Source organism: Gekko japonicus, unplaced genomic scaffold, assembly GCF_001447785.1.
Source record: "Gekko japonicus isolate JY-2015 unplaced genomic scaffold, Gekko_japonicus_V1.1 scaffold63, whole genome shotgun sequence".
NCBI classification, from domain to species: domain Eukaryota; kingdom Metazoa; phylum Chordata; class Lepidosauria; order Squamata; family Gekkonidae; genus Gekko; species Gekko japonicus.
The window spans coordinates 1,406,414-1,430,912 of record NW_015168654.1 but is presented as its reverse complement, the minus strand read 5'-3'; the positions used below and the strand labels follow the sequence as shown (position 1 = coordinate 1,430,912).

At 49.5% G+C, this 24,499-nt stretch overlaps 1 protein-coding gene across 1 annotated transcript in view; it reads right to left on the bottom strand.

Moving 5' to 3' along the window:
* The window catches only part of DNMT3A (DNA (cytosine-5-)-methyltransferase 3 alpha), a 108,211-nt gene that overhangs the window by 4,752 nt on the left and 78,960 nt on the right, over nucleotides 1-24,499 (bottom strand). The window contains exons 7-15 of the mRNA XM_015415137.1: nucleotides 7,696-7,908; nucleotides 6,698-6,856; nucleotides 5,518-5,625; nucleotides 4,823-4,979; nucleotides 4,381-4,527; nucleotides 2,373-2,417; nucleotides 1,859-1,938; nucleotides 885-997; nucleotides 259-442 (exon numbers count right to left, since the gene is read on the bottom strand). Of these exons, the coding sequence (XP_015270623.1) occupies nucleotides 259-442; nucleotides 885-997; nucleotides 1,859-1,938; nucleotides 2,373-2,417; nucleotides 4,381-4,527; nucleotides 4,823-4,979; nucleotides 5,518-5,625; nucleotides 6,698-6,856; nucleotides 7,696-7,908 (1,206 nt within the window). The remainder of the gene's footprint in view (nucleotides 1-258; nucleotides 443-884; nucleotides 998-1,858; nucleotides 1,939-2,372; nucleotides 2,418-4,380; nucleotides 4,528-4,822; nucleotides 4,980-5,517; nucleotides 5,626-6,697; nucleotides 6,857-7,695; nucleotides 7,909-24,499) is intronic.

Here is a 24,499-nt window from a genome sequence, read left to right as displayed (position 1 = left end):
AGACAGGGCCCAGACAAACAGAGAGGGTTCCCTGGGGCTTTCATATAAGCACAGGGCTTACCCACCGGACCCTAAACGAAACACCCCTGAATGACAAGTAAAAGCAGGTGGCTTCCAAGAAGCCAACAAAGCAAAGATTGTGTTGCCAGCAGCTAGGAACACTGGAGGGCACGGACTCCTTCTGCTAACTGGCGGCAGGGACATCCAGGACTCCATTCTGGTCTCCCCCTCGCCCCTCGCTCCCCATGTCGCACTCACAAACTCTTGGTCATGGTTGTTGGCGAAAAACATCTGGAGGCGCGATGGCCAGTCTTCCCGCCGCCGGAGCAGGCCATAGATCCCCTTGTGGCCGCACATGTAGCAGTTCCAGGGATCCTCCTTGATGGCTGCCTGAGCTGCACCAGGGCCCACCAGCAGGTCCACACACTCTACACAGAAGCACCTGTGGAGACACAGCCAGACGGTCAGGGCTGTGCCTGGAGAGTGCTTGGGCCTAGGCGGATAGAACCCAGGGCTCTGGGAGGGCTGAACCACTTGGCCAGTCTGGAAGACATGACTGGTGTTGTTGGCCAACGCCAGTTTTCAGCACGAGCTATGAGTCCCATGTACACGTTCAACCTAGCCATTCTCCAGAGGACTAACGGGGACTTCTTTTGCCTTGTTCAACTCCTGAACTGCCTTTCTGAACCCATTACCTCCTGAAGAGCATCCTGCCTACATAATTAAATTCCCCACACACACCACGGGCCTACTCCCCACAACAAGAAGGGAGCTACCTCTGAAGCGACTGATACATTCACTCATCTCTCCTTAAGTCAAGGGCTTCCTACATGGGAGTAACAAGACAAGGGACCTTCTCTTGGCTGCCCTGCCCTTTGGCCCACCTGCAACAATTGTTGTTTCCACACATGAGGACTTCACGGCCTCCACAGCAAATGGTGCAGTAGGACTGATAGCCGTCATCATCGTATTGGTAGGCGCATTCCAGAAAGCAGTTCTGGGGGGGAGGGCAAGGGTGTGAGGTTAGTTGCCTGGGCAAGAGGTTAGTTACCCCCCCCCCCCCAATGGTTCCCATTTCCCCACTTTACAGATGGTGATCCGAGAGGGCAGGACTTCCCCAAACCACTCAATGAGCCCAAAGCAAAAACACGGCCTCCAATCCAGTTCTCCCTAATCTATGTGCAGTTTCCAAGATGTTGGACAGAACATTTTTGATTCCCTCCTTGAACATTCGCAGCCTCCTCCCTCAGACCCTTGACAGATCACACTGTGATGCAGACTTGTCTTTCACAAGAGGACTTTTCCATGCCTTTTTGTGTGGTAAATCTTAACATTTTATCTGAAAGTGTCTCTCGTTTTTTGGAGCCTTGGCAATACCCAGGTAAGGAAACCCACAGAAAACCAGAATGCCTTTGTCCGAATTGACAAGTCTGGACAAACCCTGTGAACAACCCATCTTTGAGGAAGGGGCCTGTTTTGGCTTCTAGATCTCTAGGACAAAGTTCCCCTCCCCTCACTTTTTTTTAAAAAACAATTTCCTCCAAAATCCTGATGCGTTTTGAATCCTGGAGTTCTTCGGCAAAGGAAATCTTACAATAACTAGTCATAGACAAAGCCGGACTGGATACCTGGATTGCCGAGACTTATAACGATTCCACAACTTTCCTTCAAGAAGAATGAAGATGTTCGGAACACAGAGGGCATTTGGGAAACTTTAAAGGTAGCAAGCAGCCTTTCTTGCACCAACCAGCTTTTCCTACTTTTTCTGGCACTCCGATTCACCATCCTCAAACTCACACACCCCCTTTCTGAATTCACTAGGCATTGACTTTGACTGGCCTTCGACTTGTTCCCTTACCTTGCAGTTTTGGCACATTCCTCCAATAAAGAGAGGGTGTTCCAGGGTGACGTTGAGGCTTCCACAGGAAATGCAGATATCTGGGGAGAAGGGATGGGTGTGGTTAAGCGGAGGAAGAGGAAATATTACAATGAGGGGAGAGGGGAGAGAGACAGTGACAGTGGCCGCCTTCTCCACTTGTCAGCCACGAGCCCTCCCCTCCAAAAGTACACCCAGCAGTAGCTTGGTGTGGCTGATCATCGTTCTCTTGGGATGGGTCAGAGCTGGCAGCTGCATGGAATGGCACACAAAACCCTCCCTGTGACAGCGCCTCATTTGGTTTTGCATCGGAACAGGGCATGCTCTCGTCACCCACACCATGCTCTGCTGCAGCCAGGCCTCCATGACCTCCACTGCCTGCAGCAGAGCAGCTACTGCGGATGAACTGAAGACTGAAAACCCTGCAGTCTTCCTGCACCTGCCGGGGAAGAGTCCACCTACAGCAGAGCAGAGGCAACAAAACGCACAGGCTCACCTTCAATATTCCTGCATTTCTGTCGGACCTCATAAACAAGACGCTCTAGGAAAATGAAGTGGTGTGTTAGCTGGTTATAGAGGAAGGTCTTTCCTGCTACTTTAGACAGATCTGGAGACTTTCTGTGTGCAAAGCCAACGCCCTGCCACTAAGCCCTGGCCCTTGTGCCCTTCATGCCTTTAACAGGGGGTGACCTCCTCATCCGTAGGCTCCTTGGAACTCTGGAAACCTTGCCAACCCCTTGCTCCCTCCACAGGAAGGGACCACAGCAAAACTGGCCTGACGAGGTGTGGAAGAGTGGGGGCAGGAGCACCTTACCTGGCCAGTCAGCACCCCAAGAAGCCTGGAGGACGGGTGCATTGGGTCGGCTGCCCTGGAAGAGCCCCACCAGGGCCAAGCATGGCAGCTCCCTGGTGTTAGTGATGGTTGAAACCAGCAAGCTGGCAGGCCCCAGCATTCCCTTGCCGAAGCCAAACGACCGCTCCGGCTGGGGTTGAGGCCATGGGAGGCCCCCACGGCCTCAGACAGAACAGGGTGACAAAAAGGGAGAGAGGAAAGATGGGCAGGCAGAAAAGGAGTGGGCAGAGCTGGCGAAGTTGGCAGAGGCAGGAAAGGAAGGGGGCATAAGAGAGAGAGAGAGAGAGAGAGAGAGAGAGAGAGGAGAGAGAGAGAGAGAGAGAAGGCAGCAGGGATGGGGAGTCACGTGGAGGAGGAAGCAGCCACAAGACAGTCAAGAGAGTCAGAGACGGGCAAGTGAGGCAGAGTGGACAGAAAAAGAAGATGAAGCTGGGATGGAAGTGGAGGCTGAAGAGGGGGAAAGGTTGTCCACATACAGCAGGTAAGGAGGAGGCGGAAGAGGGGGGTCATTACCCTAATGGGCTTGGGTGAACCTAACCGTGGGCTTCTGTACTTTCAAACCCACAACCAATATCTGGATGAGAACTATCAACTGTCTTCCTTCTTGTATCTGTCACTGAGGGGAGTGGGGCTTCCTCCTATCCACATAATCAACTTAGGGATGCCGCTGGCCCCCATCAGCCCAACCTGCAGCCCCTATAAGGACAGTATCCAGGGCTTAAAACAAACTGCAGATTTTTTACAAAGTGGCTTTCATAAAAACATAGACACAGGTCTCTAACGTTCAATGAGTCAAGCCGCAACAACCTCCTCCATGTCTTCAGTCACTCTTGGGCCAGCAGCACTACTCCTGTAGGGATACCTTCTGGGATCACAAAGCTTTTCATCTTTCCCCAAAGCCCCAGTCTCTTCTTCTAGTGATGACGGGTCCCACATTCCCCAGTCAACCAGACAGGGCAGCCTTGGCTTTTGATGGGCTGTCATGGCATCTCCTCTCTCCTCTTTATCCTCCTCTGCCTCCGGTGCCAGAAGGATGCTGCCAGGGACAGCCAAGACCAAGCTACGCAAACAGGGCTGCAAGGCACCCGCCCATGGCAGGCAAACTCCCACCCCTGCCCTCAATTGCCTCTGCTTCCTCCAATGAGCGGGGTTAGAAAAACTGGTGGGGGTGGGATGCTGTGATGTCACTCGGTAATCCACCCCAGTAGCTCTGACCAGAGCATAAAGGAAGGGTCTACATTCTGTAAATACTAATAATAATCGTGACAATGCCAGAGGAATTCCTCCAGTCTCTACAGTCTTTACCACAGAGACTGTGGGAATCCCTTAGAGTGTCACGGGGGGAGCCCTCTGTGATGTTCCAGCCTCTGCAACATTTCTCAGGTTCCACCCTCAAAAGCTCCCGGGATTCAAGGACTGCGGGCTCAGCAAGCCTCTACGTGGACCAGTGATCTGTCTCTGGGATGAAGCAGCTTTCTGTGTACATGTGGCGACTGCTTGCCTGCTCCCCTAGAGCTCCTTGCCATCCTTCTTCCCCCAGAAGAGGCTCGGAAGGTGACAGAGCAAAAGCAGGGGAGGGGGACAAGCCAGCCCCCTCATGCCGCTTACTGCAGAGCCACCGCAGCCCCCCCCCTGCCCACCCCGGATATACCTCTGGTGCGCTCATCTATGATCTCCTTGACCTTAGGCTTCTCTGTGCTTTTCCTTGGTTTTTTGGCTGGCGGAGGAGGGGCATAGGCAGCAGCTTCCGGCTCCACCCACATCTCCGTGTAAACTTCTTTGTAGGGGTTGCGTTCCTCTGCAGCATGGGAAGAAGAGCATCAGCGCAGGAGCCGGGTCAGATGCCAAGGCCTTAAACGCTGACCAATGTCTGGTCCCTTGGCCAGGACACCTGCTTCATGGCACGAGTTGGTGCACTGAGCACCTGGGACTGATCTGTGCCCTGGAGGGCTAGGGGCCAGATGGCTACAAACACCCCCTTCCCTTCAATGCCACTGCAGCCAAGAGCAAAAGACCAGTGGGCCAGAAGCAGGCCCCTTTGTACCCCAGCTCTTCCTTTTGCAAACTCTGCATCCTTAGCCTGGCCCCATTACCTTCGGGTGGCTCCAGACCCTTGGGGCCAGAAGGCTGGAACCCCCCCAAGGCCCATTCAATCATCTGCTTGTTCTGCATCTCCACTACTTTGGATGTATCCGTCTCATCGTTCTCTGGACAGGAGGGAAAGATCTTGCCCGCTCTGCTGCTGGCCACCTGCAAAGTGAACAGGTGGATGGTCAGGTTTTGATTCAACTCAGGTTTTGATTCAACTCAATTTCCATTGCCTCACTGCGGTCAGAAGCAGAAGCCCGCCCACAATGCAATTTAGGGGCTCCCACAGCTAGAGACAGGGTGCTGAACAGGACAGGAGAGGATGGGAAGGAATCTCTACACAGGCTCGATGGCTGTTGACTCTGGAATGGTAGTTTATTTTGGTTTTATTTTGTGTTGCCTCTCTTTCTATAATACATGTCTTGGCTCACTTGCACGAGCAATCTCATTCATGCCACAAATGGCTTTCTGCAGTGTACTTTCTCTGTGCTTGTGACAAACACATTCCAGGTAGTCTGGGGCTGGTGGACAGATGTTCCCTTACTGTGCTCTGTGGAGCAATTAGCCTGGGATACAGACAATGTTTTCCAGGTGAAGGACTCCCACCTACTCCCATCATAACAGTCTTATACTGCCACCACTTCCAGAAAGCTCTCACAGGCTGGTTAGAGCTCAGCAAATGAACCAGCGCAACGCTTACCTGCAACACCTCGTAAATGGCCTTCCGATACATGGGCTGCTTGTTGTATGTAGCTTGGTGGAATGCACTGGCAAAGGAACTGAGTGGCAGCAGCTTCTCCACACAGACCTGCCAGAAACAAGAGAAAGGGAAATGTGATACAAAGCTCCCTACCCACCCACCCCTCCATCCCGCCCAAAATAACCAGGTAAAAGAAAATAAGGCAGCCTGCGATGAAATCGCTGTGCAAGACTCTGGGATGAAGTTAGCAATCAAACTAATGTTTAGGCGACACACTGTATTGCTTTGCACAAATGTAAGCCTAAACAATTACTTAGGATCCCTGTATGGTGAAGACAAACCTTAACTCTTAAGGGGGTGATGGAACAGCCATTTTCTGTTTCATCATAGAGGAAGAGATTCAGTTGCTCTCACAAACATTTCAGAGAAATGTGGCCCTCCTGAGCAACACAAGCTCACCCTCCCTCCCCAAACAGAGAGCAGAAAAGCACAGGGAACATGTCCAGCAACAGCAGCAGATGTTGGATGCTGAACCTCTGTCTCAACCCTGGCTTTCCATCATCCCGTGCATCATGCCAGGCACAAGATAACATTTAAACAGTTGGTTTGTACTCCAATGTATGCACGACGTTACCACATTCTACATAATTTTTTCCACAAGATCAGAAGTGCCACGGCCACAGTTTTCTAGTGGACCTTCTGGGTGCCATGCTTTTCCCTTGACCAACATACAGTGACAGGTGGCCAGTAACATGACTCTTTGAGAACATGTTGGGGAAAAGTGTCTCCACCAAGTTGTTCAAAGTAAACGGCCCCATTTCTGGAGGCCATCATTCCGATCAAAATGCCTGTTTCCTGCAACAGCCTCCAAATGAGTCACATACAAAGGGGGAACAAAGATGTACCCTCAAGTCTCCAGGCTTCACTCAGCTCTAGTCTTCTGCGGTGGCCCTTGAGTGGAGGCAGACAGGGGAGTTCTGGGAGCCAAACCCTTGTACTTCACAAGCCAGTCATGGACTGAACAGCAGGACCCGCCTGTCACAGCTGTCAGTGGCATATCTCAGGGTGCAAGTGAGGGCAGTTTCTTTAGGGAAAGTGGGAGCTGAAGCTAGGATGCTGCAGCAGAGAACAGTTAACATGACGACCCTCAGAACCACCCACGTGCCGCTGAGCCACTTACCACAGAGAACTTCCCGTCGCCGAACCACATGACCCAGCGGGTGCCCTCAGCAGCCCGGCTCCTGCCAGTCATCCACCAGGAAACAATGCGGCCTGGCCACCAGGAGAATCCACGCAATTTCCCCCAGACCAGCTCCCCGATCCCAAATCCCCGGCCATCCTGTGGGTGGATATGAGAGACCATGGGATCACGCAAAGAGGGCTGGGCTTGTTATCTTAGGCATGATAGAACAGAGAGGGAAACTGAGGCAATGGGAAGGGGGAAACAGATGTGAAGAAGGGGGGGGGGGTTCTGCCAGGGAAGGGTGCCTCTGCCACGCTCATCTCACTGCCTGTAACGTCAAGATTCTTGTCCCGAGTGGAAATGCTTTTACCCCAAGTATATACGATAATAGCAGCAGCTGCACTTCTCTTTGTCTCTCCGTACATGGTTAGTGAGTACATCTCTAGTTGCCTCATAAGAACAACCCTGCTGGATCAGACCTTCCCTCCGTTCCTGCCATCATGCCTGGCCTTCCCTTTTCCCATAGTCATTAAGCCTCTTCCTTCCCTTTTCCTGCCTTAAAACCAGTAAAACCTTTCCTCACCACCCCCCTCCACTTCACTCTCCCCAACCCCACCTTTACTTTCACTTCTACATTCCAGACCTCTCGTTTTTTCTACCACAAGGGGACCATGCCCTATCTGAGCTCTGCAAAGGGTCTAGCATGCATTTGGCGCTGTGCAAATGTAAAGCAGCAGCAAGAGCACTAAGAGGCAGATTCTCCCTCTATGAGTCACATACAAAGGTGGAATAAAGATGTGCAGGCGAAAGTGCCTTGTACAAATTCCCCCTTTGACATAGCTAATGCAAAGCAAAGATGCCCTGCCCTTAGGGACACCGAAGGTCAGGAATGCACTGAGAGCTGAGGGCGGCTGCAAGGTGCCAAGGACTGCAAGTGCAAGGAGATCTGAGACTCTTGTAGAGCTCAGGAACACAGAGGGAAGAATGTATTGCACCTCGTATTCTGGCTCATCATCGGCCGACTTGGATATGCCCTTGTCCACAGCATCGGGCCCCACAGGTTCCGGTGTAGTCGCCACATTGGGAGAGGCAGGGTCGGTGGGCTGCTGCAAGGCGGGTGGGCTGGCCTCTTCTTCCTTCTGGGGCTCGGTCCGTGGTGTCTCCTCCACTGCATTCATCCCAGCAATGACCTTGGCTTTTTTCTCAGCCTGCAAAGACAGCCAACAGGGTTAGCGTGACAAAGAACATAAGTCCAAAGGAATATCCCTTGCAAGGCTGCCGTTCTCAGCTGTACTTACCTGGAAGGAAGTCCCATTAAAATCAATGGGACTTATGCCTGAGTAAATTTGATTAGGATTGCACTGTGAAGGTGGTACAAGTCACAGTGCACTTGGGAATGCTCTCTTCGTCTAAGTCACAGCATGGATTATTTGTACTTTAGAACACACCCGTGTGTACCAAAGGAAATTCTGGAAGCAGTGAACTTGGGGCAATGCCCCACCACATGGATTAAGACTTACCAGGGCGCATTCTCAGCATAACATTACCAACCAAAGCTTTTAGAAAAGAGCAGGATACAAAGCTGCTCTTACTGTTCTTAGTTATGTGGTATTTTTTTGACTCACAAAGCACTTGACTACCCTGGCTGTGACTGCCTTCATACTGGGAGGTAGGCAGTCACTGGTACTCCCATCTGTAAGTATCGTACAATAAGGTGTGTGTATGTGTGCACAAGGGGGACTTAGGAACCCGGAGAGTGGCAAACACATGGAGGCAGTTTTTCCTGCACGGAGAGGAAGGAGGGGTGGGTAGCAAAACAAAACACAATGAACCATCTTTCTCAGCCACACCGTTTGCCTCTGGCTCACAGGATTTGAGATTGTTTAGCCCTGGTTTCTGTTTGCTATTCCTCCCAGGGGCCAACATACTCCTGAGAAGAGAAGGGTGAGGTTTCTGAAGCCATGGAAGCTGTGCTGCTCCCAAGGCCCCTGAGGCAAAGATGATGTTGCCTCCTGATATTCTGACCCTTCTCCCTCAACCTGGTCTGCACTGAGATCGTATCAAAGGCCGAAGTTCCTATGGAGAAAGCAACAGAGATGGGGCAGCAGCGCTTGGGGCAATTATCTCAAGAGGCGCACCTCTCAGCAGAACATCAGCTCCCCCGCCTTGGGAACTCCCACCATCCATTCATCAGAGACAGCCTCTGCCCAGACAGTGAACACACACCCCCACCCAATTCCACCCTACCTCTCTGCAAGTGAAATACATTCCTGCACAAAGCACTCATCAGTCATGGCACAATCAAATGGGCTGCTCTTAAAAGAGCACAGAACTACAGCTGGGTGTCCTCATCTGCTGCAATGGGGCTGGCATAGATGGACTGAGGGCAAAGAAGCAACTAAAAACAAATCAAAGTTTAAGATGAAACCAGTCACCAAACCCCTAGGGTAGAGGACCACTGCTCTTACAGGCAGAACAGCCAGATAGAATAAGCCTAGCAGAGAACTAGAAACCTGCTGCTCCACCAACTGATGTGTGCAGAGAGTTAGACCAGGAATCTGAACACCAAAGCCAAGAATCCAGACTTCAGACAGATCCTGGGAAGGCACCAAGTCATCAAGCAATGATATCACCACAGGGATGAGGACATATGCAAGAGCATACTTGCACTGCTGAAATGCATGTATCTGAACATCCCACAAATTGCTTAGGCAGTCCAACCTCTAATGCACATCTCCTTCCCAATTATGGCTCCACATCTGGATCCTTTCAGTTGGCTCCCTCTAAACAGAATGTCTCACCTTCCCACAAGGTGGTCTGAACGAGCATCTCAGAGTATCTTTCACCCATCCTGGAGCCACCCCTTACACTATAGATTCCCCTCTCCTTATTCAGTCCCTCTCTTTGTTCAATGCCTTGTTCAAGTTTGCAGAAATCCCCCTTCTAAGGAATTCGCTAGACAATTTTTTTTTGTTTATGAAAGGAGAGAGCGTGAAGGACAGAAATCTTAGTAACCCTTTCTGACCTTGCACAATCCCTGCTGCTCTGCTAATACCGAGTATCACTTCAAGCCCCCTCTTTTATTTCCATTTTGTGCAACCAAAAGCACAGCTGCCTGTTCATAATCAGTGCAATGTTTGTTTTTAAAACAAAAAGGATGCACCTCCCCACCTCCCCCAGATGCTCAGGAGAAAAGCAAGCACACAACTATTTTAAATAAACAAATAGCATATGTCTGGATATATAAATAAAAAATAATGCCAGGACTTTGTTACCCTGAACTCCAATTCTGGTGTTCAGGGCCCAGCAGACCCTGAGGTGCACTGCACTTGCGTCAGTGTGATGGAGGAAATCTCTGGCCTGCAGAGGACGAAGGCAGAGCTTGGAGATAAAATTCGCCACACCTAATGAGAGCTCATTGGCTGAAGAACAGGAGTTCTTGCCTGAGGAGGCAAGCGGCAAGGCCTCGCCCAAAACAATGGCACCTAGAAGTGAGCACAAATTAAGGACCTCTGCTGATGACATCAGTGCACCTTTGGTCCCAAAAGATTCCTCCCCACTGCCATTATTTACTTATAGTATTTCTAGCCCACTTTCCTTATGGTGTCCAAAGGTTAAAAGAAAAACCCATCACATTTCCACCAGTACTTAAAATCACGTTACCCAATCCACTAGCATATCCTTTGCCCCATATAGAAACATTACCCATCTGTAGAGTCTACCCAGTCCATTCTTGTCTGGATTTATTTATTTATTTTTTAGTATTTATAGCCCACCTTTCCCGCAAGCGGGGTCAGGGCGGGTAACAACATTAATAGCAGTATAATGAATATGATTGAAATATTAAAACACAATAGTAGAACATTAAAATTGGAGGTCACTGCCCAAGGACAGAAATTGGGTGGCTGCGAGAGGTCCCTGGCCCGTTGGTGCGGATGGATATAGCCATCTGTTATTGGGTGGGAGACAGAAACCTCAGGGAGGCCATACATGGACGCCAGCCGCCTTAGCCGAAGGCCTGTTGGAAAAGCTCCGTCTTACAGGTCCTGCGGAATTGAAGAAGATCCCACAGGGTAACGTGTTCTGAAGAATCTGCCCTCTTTAGTCTATCCTCTTTGATTTCTTTAGGTTCAGCACACTTCAGGTTTGGCCCATTGGGACGAATTCCCTTCTGCCCTGTATTGTTTGGGTATACTTTAGAGCACACATTTCCAATCCCATGATAAATTCTACCCCCCCACCCCCATATTCCTTCCTCATTAACCTGTAACTAAGAGTTCTTCCCCCAAGAGCTCTTGTCTTGGGTACCATCAAGTGTGCTCAAGCCCCTGCCTTGTACATGACAGGGACATCTGGATTTCTCTGCCAGCTTTGAATTCTCCACTGCATTCCAGGACTGATAGACCTCTCTGTACCTCCCACCACTGCCATCTGAGTGGGGTACCTTGCTTGCCTTCTCAGTGTTCAGTATTGCCCGCATATCTAGTGCTGCTGATTTCTTCACCATAATAAGAACATAAGAACATAAGAGATGCCAATGTTGGATCAGGCCAAAGGCCCATCCAGTCCAACACTCTGTGTCACACAGTGGCCAGAAATACCAGTGCCATCAAGAGGTCCACCAGTGGGGCCAGGACATTAGAAGCCCTCCCACTGTTGACCCCCCCCAAGCACCAAGAAGACAGAGCATCACTTGCCCCAGAGCCCCTATCTATACCTTGTGGCTAATAATAGTTTGTATGACCCCCCCAACAAAACATTTTCCTGATGTTTTTGATCCTATTTTGGGGCATCCCTTTTATTGCTTCCAGTGCTGCAAAAGCACCTTATCATTAATACCACTTTGTGGATCACTCATTTCCAATGGCCACTTATACAAGTTAGATTCAAGCCCAGTAGTACCTTAGAAACCAACAAGAGTTTGGGGTATGAGCTCTTGAGAGTCAATGCTCCCTTCATTGGGATTACTGAATCTTGTGAAGTATTTCAGAGTATTGCTAGCCAGGTCGCTTTATTTATGCATTAGACCATTAGCTCTAGTTAAGAGGGGGGAAACTGTCAAGAAGAGGTTGGTTCTGTACAGTGGGTTTCTAAGGCCTGCTTTGAGAATGCGGGTCTGCACATAAGAGAAGCCAATGTTGGATCATGCTAATGGCCCATCTAGTCCAACACTCTGTCACACAGTGGCCAAAAATAACAGGTACCATCAGGAGGTCCACCAGGTGGGCCAGGACACTAGACGCCCTCCCACTGTTGCCCCCCCCCCCCCAAGCACCAAGAATACAGTGCATCACTTGCCCCAGACTGAGAGTTCCTATCTATACCTTGCGGCTAATAGCATCCTGGACCACGCTCAGTAACCAAAAAGTGGGACAAGATATTGTGACAACTGTAACATGGCAGACAATCCGCTTGGTAAGACACAGTAATGGTCGGTCTCTCTTCAACACACAGCAACGAGGAACACATGAAGACACTTTCTCTTAAGAGTACAGGATGGCCCCTCAAGTCTGAATTCGCCTTCATTTTCTCGAAGGCTGATCAAGGGAACTCCTTTATGGTACCACCACCCAAGACCCATCCATCTCATTTTGATCCTGCCCTTCTTTCAATGGGCTCAGCAGTTCTCCACTGCTCCTAGTGGTTGCAGCAGTTATACTCACTCAGTGGTTCAGGAGCCACCTGTGGCTCTTCTGAGCACCATTCCCAATGTGGCACCTGCTGCCATATATTTCCATAAGGCCCTTGCCTGGTGGGTCTTGTGGCAGGCAGGTTGCTCCCACCTTGGAACAGCCAGCACCAGAGGAACATGCAAGCTCCAACCCTCCCCAAGGTAAAGGCCTCCTATCAGGAATGGAAGTAAATGTGGCTCTTTGGGGCTGATGGCTTTCCACCTGCTTCTGCGAAACAGGAAAGCAAGCGTAGAAGAGTCCAGAATGAGAGGCGCACATGGGCAGGTGTGCGCTACTCTGTACTTGCCCATTTGGTTCAGGAGTTCCCAATTAATCAAATGGAATCTTTGAAGCAGGCTACTGAGTCAGCTTTTAATTACATCAGCATATCACAAATCTTTTTCTAAGTGCAAATGCCTTTTTGAGGTGAATGAGGTAGCACAAAAATCCATAAACAGAAGCTGCCGGTAAAAAAAGAAAAAAGAAAAGTAAGAGAGAGCGCCAGTTTGGTGTAGTGGTTAAGTGCGCGGACTCTAATCTGGGAGAACCAGGTTTGATTCCCCACTCCTCCACTTGCACCTGGCTGGATGACCTTGGGCAAGCCATAGTTCTGACAAGACCTGTCCTTGGAAAAGAGCAGTTTCTGTCAGAGCTCTCTCAGTCCCACCCACCTCACAGTGTGTCTGTTGCGGGGAGGGGAAGGGAAAGGAGTTTGTAAGCCGCTCTGAGACACCTTTCGGTAGTGAAGGGCGGGGTATAAATCCAATCTCTTCTTCTTCTTCTCCTCTTGTTTAAAGATGTAATTTTCCCAACCTTTTTTTCTTGTTCTCCATTTACACATGGGCTCCTCAACGTGGTGCCTATGGGCACCAGGGCGGCCACCAAGTGTTTTTAAAAAGTGGGCAGGACTGGGTGGGGCTTTTGCCCAATAGGGCTTCTAATTTTTAAAAAAGTTGTTTCAGCAACAGCTGTCACCACAGCACAAGTATCTTCACTGTGCTGTGTGCATATGCCAGAAAATATTTTTAAACAATATGTTCATATTAAAAGGCATCCTGGTAAAGAGCTTCTGAAATGTTGAAGTTTTACTATTAAGAGTTATGTATAACTTTCATTCTCTGGCATTTTGTGGTTGGTGTCGCCTCCTGCGGCAGCCATTTAATAGTTACACCCACCACCCTGTGTCAGAATTCCAAAGGTAACTGCAGGTCCAAAAAAGCCAGAGACCCCTGGTTTACACTAACAACCTAGGTCAAATGGCTTTTAAAAAATTATAGATGTGGCTGTCATTCTCATTCCCCAATCAGAATTTGCCCTCACTGGTGAATGAATGGGCTATGGCTCTGGTCAACTAATCTACCAATTGGCTTAAAAGACACATATATTTTGGGCCAACAAAGCAAAAGCTGGGTAACTTTAGAACACCATCCATAAACATATTTTGTAAAATAACAGAGTGGGTCAGCCCATCTGCACAGCTCTAATGGCTGCCAGTAGTCTCTGTATACCCACTGCCTGCTGGTGTCTCATTCCGAGAGGCCACTCTTCCTTAAAGTAGTGCCCGCACAAAAGGCAAAGGTTGCCTTCTGCCAGCCATACCACCTGCTCTCTACGAACTAACAATCCACTGACTAGCAAGGTGGAAGAACAAGTGAGCCGAATAGCAGGCCTTTTTGAGCATACGGTCCCCTCCGGCCTGTCATAACATAAGAACATAAGAGATGCCAATGTTGGATCAGGCCAAAGGCCCATCCAGTCCAACACTCTGTATCACACAGTGGCCAAAAATACCAGGTGCCATCAGGAGGTCCACCAGTGGGGCCAGGACACTAGAAGCCCTCCCACTGTTGACCCCCCCAACACCAAGACAGAGCATCACTTGCCCCAGAGCCCCTATCTATACCTTGTGGCTAATAGCCACTGATGGACCTCTGCTCCATATGCCTATCTAATTCCCTTTTGAAGCCGTCCATGCTTGTAGCCGCCACCACCTCCTGTGGCAGTGAATTCCAAGTGTTAATCACTCTTTGGGTGAAGAAGTACTTCCTTTTGTCCTCCTCCCTAATGCACATCATAGGAAGCAACAGAACCTGAACCACTAATGGTGGGACAGAACATGAAACTATACAACCTAGCTGAAGCTAAGTGAGAGTCTAGTCAGCGTCTGGGTGGGAGGCTTGCTGAGAACCCTATTCAAGCTGCCTTAAGTTCCATAATGGAACTTCGGCGGGAGGGCGGGGGTAGAAATTTAATAAATAAATAAATAAATGAAATAATGGAAAAGGTGGAATATAATGTAAATACAAATAACGACACGGAAAAGAGAACAGCTACTCTTAACATTTTCACACTCTAGCTGTAAAAGGCAACCCGTTCAACCTCTCAGCCTTACCAGTGGCATGCTAAATTTCTGGAATGTGGTTCTGCAAGAAAAAAAGAGATGATCTGAAAGGTTGTTGCAAAGCTGAACAGAAGAATTTTAGCAGGTGTATCTTCTTCCACTGTTTTGGTGGAGATGCTAAGCTTGTGTCAGAACGCTGAACTTGGGACCAGAACAACACTGAGCACAGATTCAGCCTCGGCACTGCCGGTAAGCTGTGACAAATGAAGGAAATTGCAGGGATAGCTAGAAAGGAGCCTCATAACATCAGCAGGTACAATGGGTCATGGTGGACTCTACAAATGTTTCTAGATATAGCTCGATTATTGTTGTTGCTGTCAAGTTGCAGCTGACTTATGGCAACTCCATAGGGTTTTCAAGGCAAGAGATGTTCAAAAGTGATTTGCCATTGCCTGCCTCTGTGTCATGACCCTGGTATTCCTTGGCGGTCTCCCATCCAAATTGTAGCCAGGGTCGACCCTGCTTAGCTTCCGAGATTGGGCTAGCCTGGGCTATCCAGGTCAGGGCCTTGTAAATGGTCTCCCGGTGGCCTTTATTAAAAGATCTATATCCCACATCTGTCCAAAGCAGATGATAGAGAAGCCCACTTTGCTCCTCAAACAGCAAGGGCTTCCATGCAGTCCAGGGCCACTCCTGGTTACCAGCCTCCTCTTGCCCTGCTCCCAGCTTGACAGGTGCCAAGTCTGGCAGCCTACAGACCCCCACCACCCTTTTTAATATAACTCTTAAATGTATCAGTGTTATATCCCATACAAAACATCACAACTCTCTCTGCAGGAGGCTTGATTTCCTGGCCTGAGAACCTTTGGGTGATAAGGGGGGGGGGGGGAGTGTCTGCTAAACATATTCCCACCAGAAACCTGGACTCACAGTTCAAGGAGGGAGACACAGAGAAAGGAATACATCACAGTTCCATACTGCCAGGAATGCAGCCGGATTTCCCATCAGCATATGAGAGGCCCCGGTCACATGAAAGGTTTTGGGCCGGGAGAGGGACGGATCGGGGGCGCAGCAAACGGGCGCGATCCCACCGCAACATCTAGGAAGTGTTGCGCACCCGTCCCCGATCCGGCCCTTCCGCCCGAAAAGCCACAGCAAAACTAAACCACCTACCGAGGTGGACCTTCCAGCATGGCCACATCAAGCCCGGCCGTGGGATCGCCGGTGTGTCCTTCTGCCAGCGCATCCCAGAGTCCTGGCTGAACTGCGGCAGCCTCCCTTTCCCCACTGTGGCTTCCCCTGGCATCTGATCGTGCTGGGGAGGGAATGCGCCACGGCTCAGGGGATCAATGTGATCCTGCCGCGGCGTCTCTATTTTGGTGCGGCTTCCAAAAGCCCCACTTTGCCCGTACCCCCCCCCCCCCACCCGGTGTGGCAGGGACCGGTCTTGATCAAAATGGGATGCTCTCAGTGAAGAATGCACCAAGATTAGAATCGTAGAATCACAGAGCTAAAAAGGACCTCCAGAGTCATCTAGTCCAAACCCCTGCGCAATGCAGGAAATTCACAAAGACAATCCAGTGGGCAGAAGGTTTGCAATTTACAAGGCAGGAATTATGGACCTGGTGCGCAAGGCCTAGGGTTGCCGACTTTTAAACTAGTCCCACTAGCTGTCCCTTTGATGTAAGTTTAGTCTACAAGCAATTATCAGGCAGTCTTTCTTAACTTCATGCCATGAAAAGCTTCAACTGCCCACTTCCGCTCATTCCACTCACTTTGTTTCAGACTGCTGTAAAGCTAGTCCTATGACATTATTTATAAGACATCTCGTCCTACTGATGACACTGACCTGCACCATATAATCCACCTGGAGTCTCAGTGAGAAAGGCGGGAGAAATAAATTTCTATTGAGAGAGGGGGGGGGGGGTTTCCTGCCCTGTTGGCAATCTTAACAAGGCCCCAGGCAGGTTTCCCATGGGGCTTGAGTACCGTGTAGATTTTACCCTCTCAACACAAGAGTGCACTGGGCCTAGGAAACCCTGCTCACAGCCCCGTGAGGAAAGCAAGAGTTTGCCTTGCTGGATTTTAGGCAGACTTCTACCTGAAGAAAAGGTGACAGCCCTGCCTGTTTCTCAGCTCACAAAAATTTCATTGTTTTTCACCCTGTTTTTCATAACAGAATATCGATACTTTGTTTTATATCGCATAGTTAAACATCCAAAGCGCTCCACATGCAAGGCAGGCCACTTTATTTCCCCGAAATTGCAGATGGGCACTGGAGGCTGAGAAAGTGAACATTTATTAACTGGATTGCATCTCCTGTTTTCCCAATGGAGTCTCCCCAAGGCAGACCACAATCCTGCTAAAATGGAACATTCTATAAAAAAGGGAAAGAAATATGATTTTTCAATTTAAAAACCATAAAATAAATGGAACTGTCAGAAGAGATGCGGCTAGGGAGGGAAGGGTACAGATCTTTTTAAAAACCCAAATGCTGAACTCAAAAATAAACCAAACAAATAAAATATAAACAAAACTTCCTTCAGAAAAAGAAAATATAGTGTGTGGAGGCCGCCCCCAAATCTGGGCTGAATTAAAAACAGGCCTGTGAGAATGTCTGGGCCCGCCCCTACAGAATTCATCATAGAGACAAGACTCAATCGGGGACTTCCTGGTTGACAACAGTTTCTTAACCATTATTTGCTCATGTTGCCATGTGTCTTGGCCAGGGTCTGTGGATTGGAGTGCACAGGCTAATCAGCAAGAACTGTCTGGTGGGTTAGTGGAAGGGTGGTTCCTCCCAGCTGTTATGATTCTGTCTCAGAAGTTGCACTGTGTATTATTATTAACATCCCATCAGCATCAAACTGAGGACATGAAGGTGGCATTCAGGAGATTGTCTTCTTCTTCCGTACAACAACCCTAGGTGTAGGCCAGGCTGAGGGTCGGTGACTTGTCCAAAGCCAAACAGTGAACTTTATGGCTTAGGGTAGAACTTCTCACACCCAGCGCTAACCTTTGTAGCCTCTCTACCATACTGGGAAAAGGTATCATTGGGGGAAAAAACCCAGTCAAAACAAAGATACTTAGGAGGATCCAAAGTCTGCACCAGATAAATGGCCCTCCTTGTACGTCTGTGTCTGCTAGCTGAAGGAAACTCAGGTGTCTTTAACAGATATGTAACAGGGAGGTACCACTTCGGTGGGAAGGTAACAGTGTTCCGTGCGCCTTGGTGTTTAGTCATGCCGGCCACAAGACCACGGAAACGTCTTCGGACAGCGATGGCTCTTCGGCTTTGAAACGGAGATGAGCACCGCAACCCTAGAGTCGGATTCAACTGGCTTTCGAGCAAGGGAACCTTTACCAAGCAAGGGAACCTTTACCTTTACCTAACAGGGAGAAATATACCAAATGCAACTTTCCGCAGATGCGGCAATGGGAAAATTCTGCACCTGTTATAGTTCCACCTGACATGCAGCTCTTGAAAGCACAGCATCTCTGTCAGGAAGGAATCTGGCAGCCCATCTAGCACACTGCAGCTGGTCATTGGTAGAAACTGTGGTTTCTGGGAAATCAACTACAGCAGCATCACAGGAACATTCATCAGCACTACCTTGGAACTGCAGTTAAGCAATCATGCGGCTAGGAACCTGACAAGAAAAGTGTGTGTACTGTAATGATGGTAGCCTCTGGAATTACAGGCTTGTTTGAGATAGCATGTCCTGATCTGATCTGGCTGCTGGGGGAACAGCAGTGGTTGCTCCAAGCCAGAGAGGGGACTTCTGTTTAACTGTTGGGTATTTATGCACAATAATTACGTAAGCCCAGCCGGAAAAGGTTCAGGATGCGATATGCGAACAGAACATATCTGTGGCAAGCAACCATTCGTCCCATCTTACAGGCAAGGAAATAGACTGAGATAGAATTAACTGGATAAACTTAACATAGGCCCTGTTCACACTAGGGGTTTTGGGCCGGGAGCGGGACGGTTCGGGGGCGGAGCAAACGGGCGCGATCCCACGGCAACATCTGGGAATCGTTGCCTGCCCATCCCCGATCCGTCCCTCCCGCCCGAAAACCCGCACTAAAAAGAACCACCTACCTAGGTGGTTCTTCGGTGTAGAGCGCTTCAATCCGGGCCGTGAGATCGCCGGCGCGTCCTTGCGCTGGCGCATCCCGGCCAAACTGCGCATGCTCGAGGGAACAGCAGTGGGACTTGATGGGCCACTGATCTGATCCAGGAAGGGCTCTTCTTAGGTTCAGAGCATGCACACAACTTTCCTTTCAGCACAGAGGAGTTTGTGAGGTGTGATACAGTCAAGGAGGCTAATTAATGACACCAAAGGGAAGGCAGTTTACATAATAAATCTTAAATAAGTTTTTACTTAATTAGTAGGCTGAAGCAAGCCTTAATACTAACTCATTTAACTGTTATTTGATTGTTAAATCTGGACATTATATTGTATTTATTATTTATTTATTTATTAAATTAGATTTACTAGACCGCCTTTCCCTGAAAAGGGGCTCAGGGCGGCTTGCAACAAAATACTGTATGCACAACAGTGTTTGTATTCTATGGAAAATAAAAAAATAAAATTATATTAAAAAGGGGAAGGCAGCATAATCAGATCTCAGAAGCTAAGCCGGGTAGGTATTTGGATGGGAGACCACCAAGGAAGGCTGTGCAGAGGAAGGTACCTGCAAACCACCTCTGCTTCTCACTTGCCTTGAAAGCCCTCTTGCCGTGGTCACCATAAACGTACATAGGTAATTAAAGACACTATCTGTTTTGGGGGCAAACCTTCAAGGCCTTTATTCAGAAATCTCCATCCTAGTGAATTTAGTGCAACACACTTCTGTTTTAATAGATATTTTTCATCAGCCATCATTTCCAAGGCAAACAACTATTGTCCGCTGGCCTTCACCCGAGATGGGTTGAAATATCTGCTAAGCATGAGGTTCACTCGATGAGCTGGGGTGAAGAGGAGAATGTGAGTTTGATGCTAAAACACTACTTTCCACACTTGGAGGAAAAGCTCAGTATAAAGGCTCCTAGGCCCCGGTCACATGGAGGATTTGCCGCAGGAGAGGCACGAATGTCGGGCGGAGTATACGGGCGCAATCACAAGGACACATCTGGCAAGCGTAGCACACCCACCGCTGACCCGTAGCATCTGCCCGAAGATCCGGAGTTTAAAAATACCCGGGAAAGCCTACTAGCAAACGGTTTGCTACGGGCCGTCGATGGAATACCTACGTGTGATCACTCATGCGCGCTCCTCTCGCCGTGTTGACGTGCGCCGACAAACAAACCCCCGATTTGCCGCTGTCGTGTCTGATCACGTTCTGGCACGTTAAATTGCACCGGCGCGAAAAAGCCACGCCTCCCCCCCCCCACGTTATCTGGCCCGTATGACCGGGGCCGTAGCAAAGCTATGGGGATTACTGTCCTTGTATTGATATTTAGCAGCCTGAATATTCAGTTAGCACAGTTGAGATTTTCCTATTCCCTCATGACACTGAAGACCTAGGCAATGGCTACCTAGTATGCCAGGAAGGGGCAGCCCCATGTCTTGTGTAACGTCTCCAATGAGGTGTGCTGTGCAGACAAGGATACCCCTTCCTGAATTAAATAACAGGCCTTAAAGATTCAGATAGTTCAGCCCCATTCTATGAAATAGCTCCACTTCCTTGAACACACCAGAACAAGAGGGGGAGCTCTAAGGCTTTGGTACCTAGCAGAGGAAGCATTTGCTGAGTCAGGCCTGGAGGAAGGGGGCGGGGCACCTACCAAGGAGAGAGAACTCCCCCTCTCATTACCAACTAAAGTGACATCAAATCACTCTAGGCGCAAGGGGGGATTTTAAGCTGGGCAGGCAAAAATGGAAGACAGAGTGAGCTGAGTTCAGACACACACTCTTCAGCATGAAGAAGATTGTTTCTAGACTAAAGGAAAGAGCCTGATAAAGTTGAAACAGTCGTATGTTAAAGTTGCAGCAATATCTATGAAATACCTGTCAAAATGGCACTGGCTGAATTTACACATAGCTGATCAAAGACTGCAGCCTAATAGTTTTTTTAACTGAGTTAACAGTGGTTTGGGAGAAACTCTGCTTTCCATTACGTACAAAAACAGTGAAGGGGGTGTAGGACAAAAAAACCTCTGTCACCCTGGTTTTACCAAAGGCAAAAAAACCAAGTACACACATCACAAGCAGTAACCTGTTTTTCAAAGTGCTTTTAACCCTCTGAAGAATAAGTGGTTCTGGCAGCCTCAAATGGAGGAATTTGGACAGCTGGGGAGGGGTGGTGGTGTAAACCCAAAGCTAGGATGAGGCCTCAAATATAAGCCCCTAGTGCTACCACCTGTGGGCTCATATCCTCTAGTCCTCATAAGCTGGTCACTTGCACAATATACACCCATTTCTTTCGGGGCTAAACTATTGCTTGTGCAAAAGGAACAGTTCTTCGCCTTCCTCACAGAACCCTTCTCAACTTATGCTATACTTTTTTTCTTCTGCAAAGGATACAAGCGCCTGCCATTCCAGAGGTCAGGAAGACGGCCTTCCTTACCACCTCCTATGTATAGCTGGGTAATGATTGTGGGGGTCTTGCATGCGTGTGAGCTTCCCCCCCTCAGCCTTCCCTGTCAGCATGCGGTTCAGTTCTCTCCCTTTAGCCATCTGGATTTGTTTTACTGAGCCATTCACTGCATCACACAGGCATTCCGAGATAGTGTGCTGTCTCCTCCTCAGAGGTCGCTAACCCACATTACCCTGAATAATTCATAGGGAGATGGTGTGGGGTTTGGATGGTGTGGAGAAAATACATTTTTTAAAAAAAAATCTTCCTGCTACGCTTTCTGAACTTTTTATCACTTTCATCTGCATAGTCAACATCTTTCCATAAAACTGTGGACACAAAGCTATACAGTCCCACTGTGGTCTAGCCACCTACTTAGTGAGGGACACATGCCAAAGGTTCTTGGAATTTGGACAAAATGGAGGAAGAGCAGGTCTAACAGGAAGAGCAAAGAAAGCTACTGCCGCTCCTATCGGATGTTGTGTTGTGCCTATACTTTCCTTCCACACTGGCTATAGGCTGCCATTTCACTGCTGTTCTCTATACAGACTAAGGGGACAACCAAGTATGATTTAAGAGGATACCAAAGGATCATGGGTGAATGCAGACCCTAGGAGAACTGAGGACTGAAACACACAAATAAGCCTTTCTGGAGCAAAACCTTAAAAAAAAACAAGGGCATGGTGCACGGCAGGGAGGGGGGGGGATGTTCAGACCCACTTCTGGGATTTTTCTTTCCACACACTGGTTCAAGAAAGTAGATTCAGGTGGGTAGCCATGTTGGTCTGAAGCAGCAGAGCAAAGTTCAAATCCAGTGGCACCTTTAAGACTAACAAAAATTTATTCGTATGCACGCACACTTCTTCAGATACGTTGAGATGGAAGTTACCAGTTATGGACTGGTAAGTTCCGCTTCAATGTATCTAAAAAGTGTGCGCGCACATGGAAGCTTATACCTTGAATAAAACGTTGTTGGTCTTAACGGTGCCACTGAACTCGAACTTTGTTCTGGTTCAAGAAAGGAATGCTCAAATGTGCTGTGGGGGAGTGGTGAACCCCTCCCCCCTCCCTGAGCTGTAGAACTTCTACCAGATTTTGTGAATGTCACACAAACATGTTGTTTACACCTAATATCTCATTCTGCATTATCCCTTTGGTTAGAGAAGTTTGAAACATTCCTGAACAAATTCCCTAACACCAAACATTTAGCTCAGAAACAGTGTAAACGGTGGAAAATCAGATCTGGATTTGAATACAAGACTAGTTACAGACTCACTGCATAAGCATGGGCAAGTCACAATCTCTGTCACCTCATCAGAATAATGGGAAGAGTGGCAGGCCACTAACATTGGCATGTAGGGTTTTCCTCCAAAAGGTGGCATGCACTGAAAGCTGCCTTGTTTTGATTCTGGAGGATGTTGCTGCTTCCGGCCACCAATGTTCCCTCTAAGCTGTGTTAGTGTGAGCTAGCTCACAGTTTTTTAGCCTCCGGCTCACACATTTTTGTCTTAGCTCAGGAAGGATGGCTCCAGAGCAAACTAATTTATGCAGCAGCCAGATCGCTCGCTTACAACTGTAATGCCAGTAACTCACAAAGTACAATTTCTGCTCGCAAGTCTCCACAGCTTAGAGGGAGCATTGCCGGCCACCCCTTCCCCAGTGTCTGCGTGTGTGGGTGGGTGGGTGTTCTGAAATCCAGGGTATCACTTGTTTCAGCCTTCAAGGCAATATATTGATTGGGCCTCCCTTGTTTCATTTTAGGCTTTTTAGGCCTGCAGAGCCAGAAGTGCCTGCCTCCACCAACCAGCGGCCTTTCACCTTTCCCCCTTCCCACTGCTGGTTCAGTCTTCAGAGCCGGTTTGGGCCAGTCCCTGGTTTCAACGGCTGGAATGAACCTGTGTGGTTCCATGTAATCTCAGGGCAAACAGTACCCGCAACTGAGGAAGGAAGGCCCGTGCAGAGCAGGAAAACGGAGGGGGAAACAAGAGTGATCTGTACCACAGCCCTCCCCTCACAATTTTCCCCTTCTCCTCCCTGATGAAGAGCCAGCAACCACAAGGACATTGGCCTAGCCCCTTCTGAAAGGGGCCTGAGCTTAACCCAGCGAGGGAGGGAGCCTCTCGCCTCTGGACAAAATGGAGGGCTGACAGCTCTGGCGGGGAAAGGCAAACTCCAACTTCCAGGCCTAGCGCCCCCTTCCCCGCCCCCAAGGACTGATCCCGATGGCTACTCAACCCCCTCTGCTCCCCAATACTGCCCTTCACATGTCCTGCCAACCCCCTCCCCAACTTCTCCTTTCTCGAGCTGGTGCTCTTCCCGGGGAGGGGGGTTTGCAACGTCCCCAGTCAGGGAAGCAGAGCCTAATGCACCCTCTTCCTCGCTGAGAACTTCTAGTGAGTGGCCGGAGAAATCTTGGATTTTTTTTCTGACGCTTCCTCCACTTCCACGCACCTCCCCCAAACAAAAACAAAACTTTTGATGGGGTCTGGTATTCGCCGCCATCCAGATCCTCTCTCTATCGGGGGGTGGGGGGTGGACTCTACCTCCAAGTGAGGAAGGAACCTTTGCAAAAAGATGTTTCTTTTCTCCTGTCTGAACTGCTCCCCCCTCCAAAGTTTTCTGTGCAAGCAGCACAATTGGTCACTTTGCTCGGTCCCCCATCCTTTCTTTTGCAAGTCCAAGACGCAATCCCGGAACCTCCTGCACCCCAAAAGGCAGCACCAGCTGAGGACCCCCTCAGAATAATCTGAACTACCTTAAGGGGCTGCGCCTACCAACTTCAAGATTCCCCCCCCATGCTCCCCTGCACCTTTTGGACCACCCCCTTTACAAACAGCGGTGGGGGCACAAAGACCCCCCCAAATTACCACCAACGACCCCCACCCCCCATCAGTACCTGCCCGCATGTCCCGGCGCTGCAGCAACCGCGGTCCTACCGAGGGGGCTGGAGGGAGAGGGGGCGGGAGGGGGAGGGGGGTCGTGGGGGAGGGGGGCAGCGCCGCCAACGTTCTTTGTCTGGGAAACTCCGGGCCACGTGATGCCGGACGATTCTCCTGGTTGGCTGCGAGCAATGGCAAGCGAGGGGGGGCGCGAAGAGAGAAAGGTGAGGGGGTGTTTGCAAGACTGCCGCTGGGCTGGCTGCTGGGGAAGGGGAGGGGGGGGAAGAAGAACCATGCGCGTGAAACTCCCGCTGCTATTGGGCCC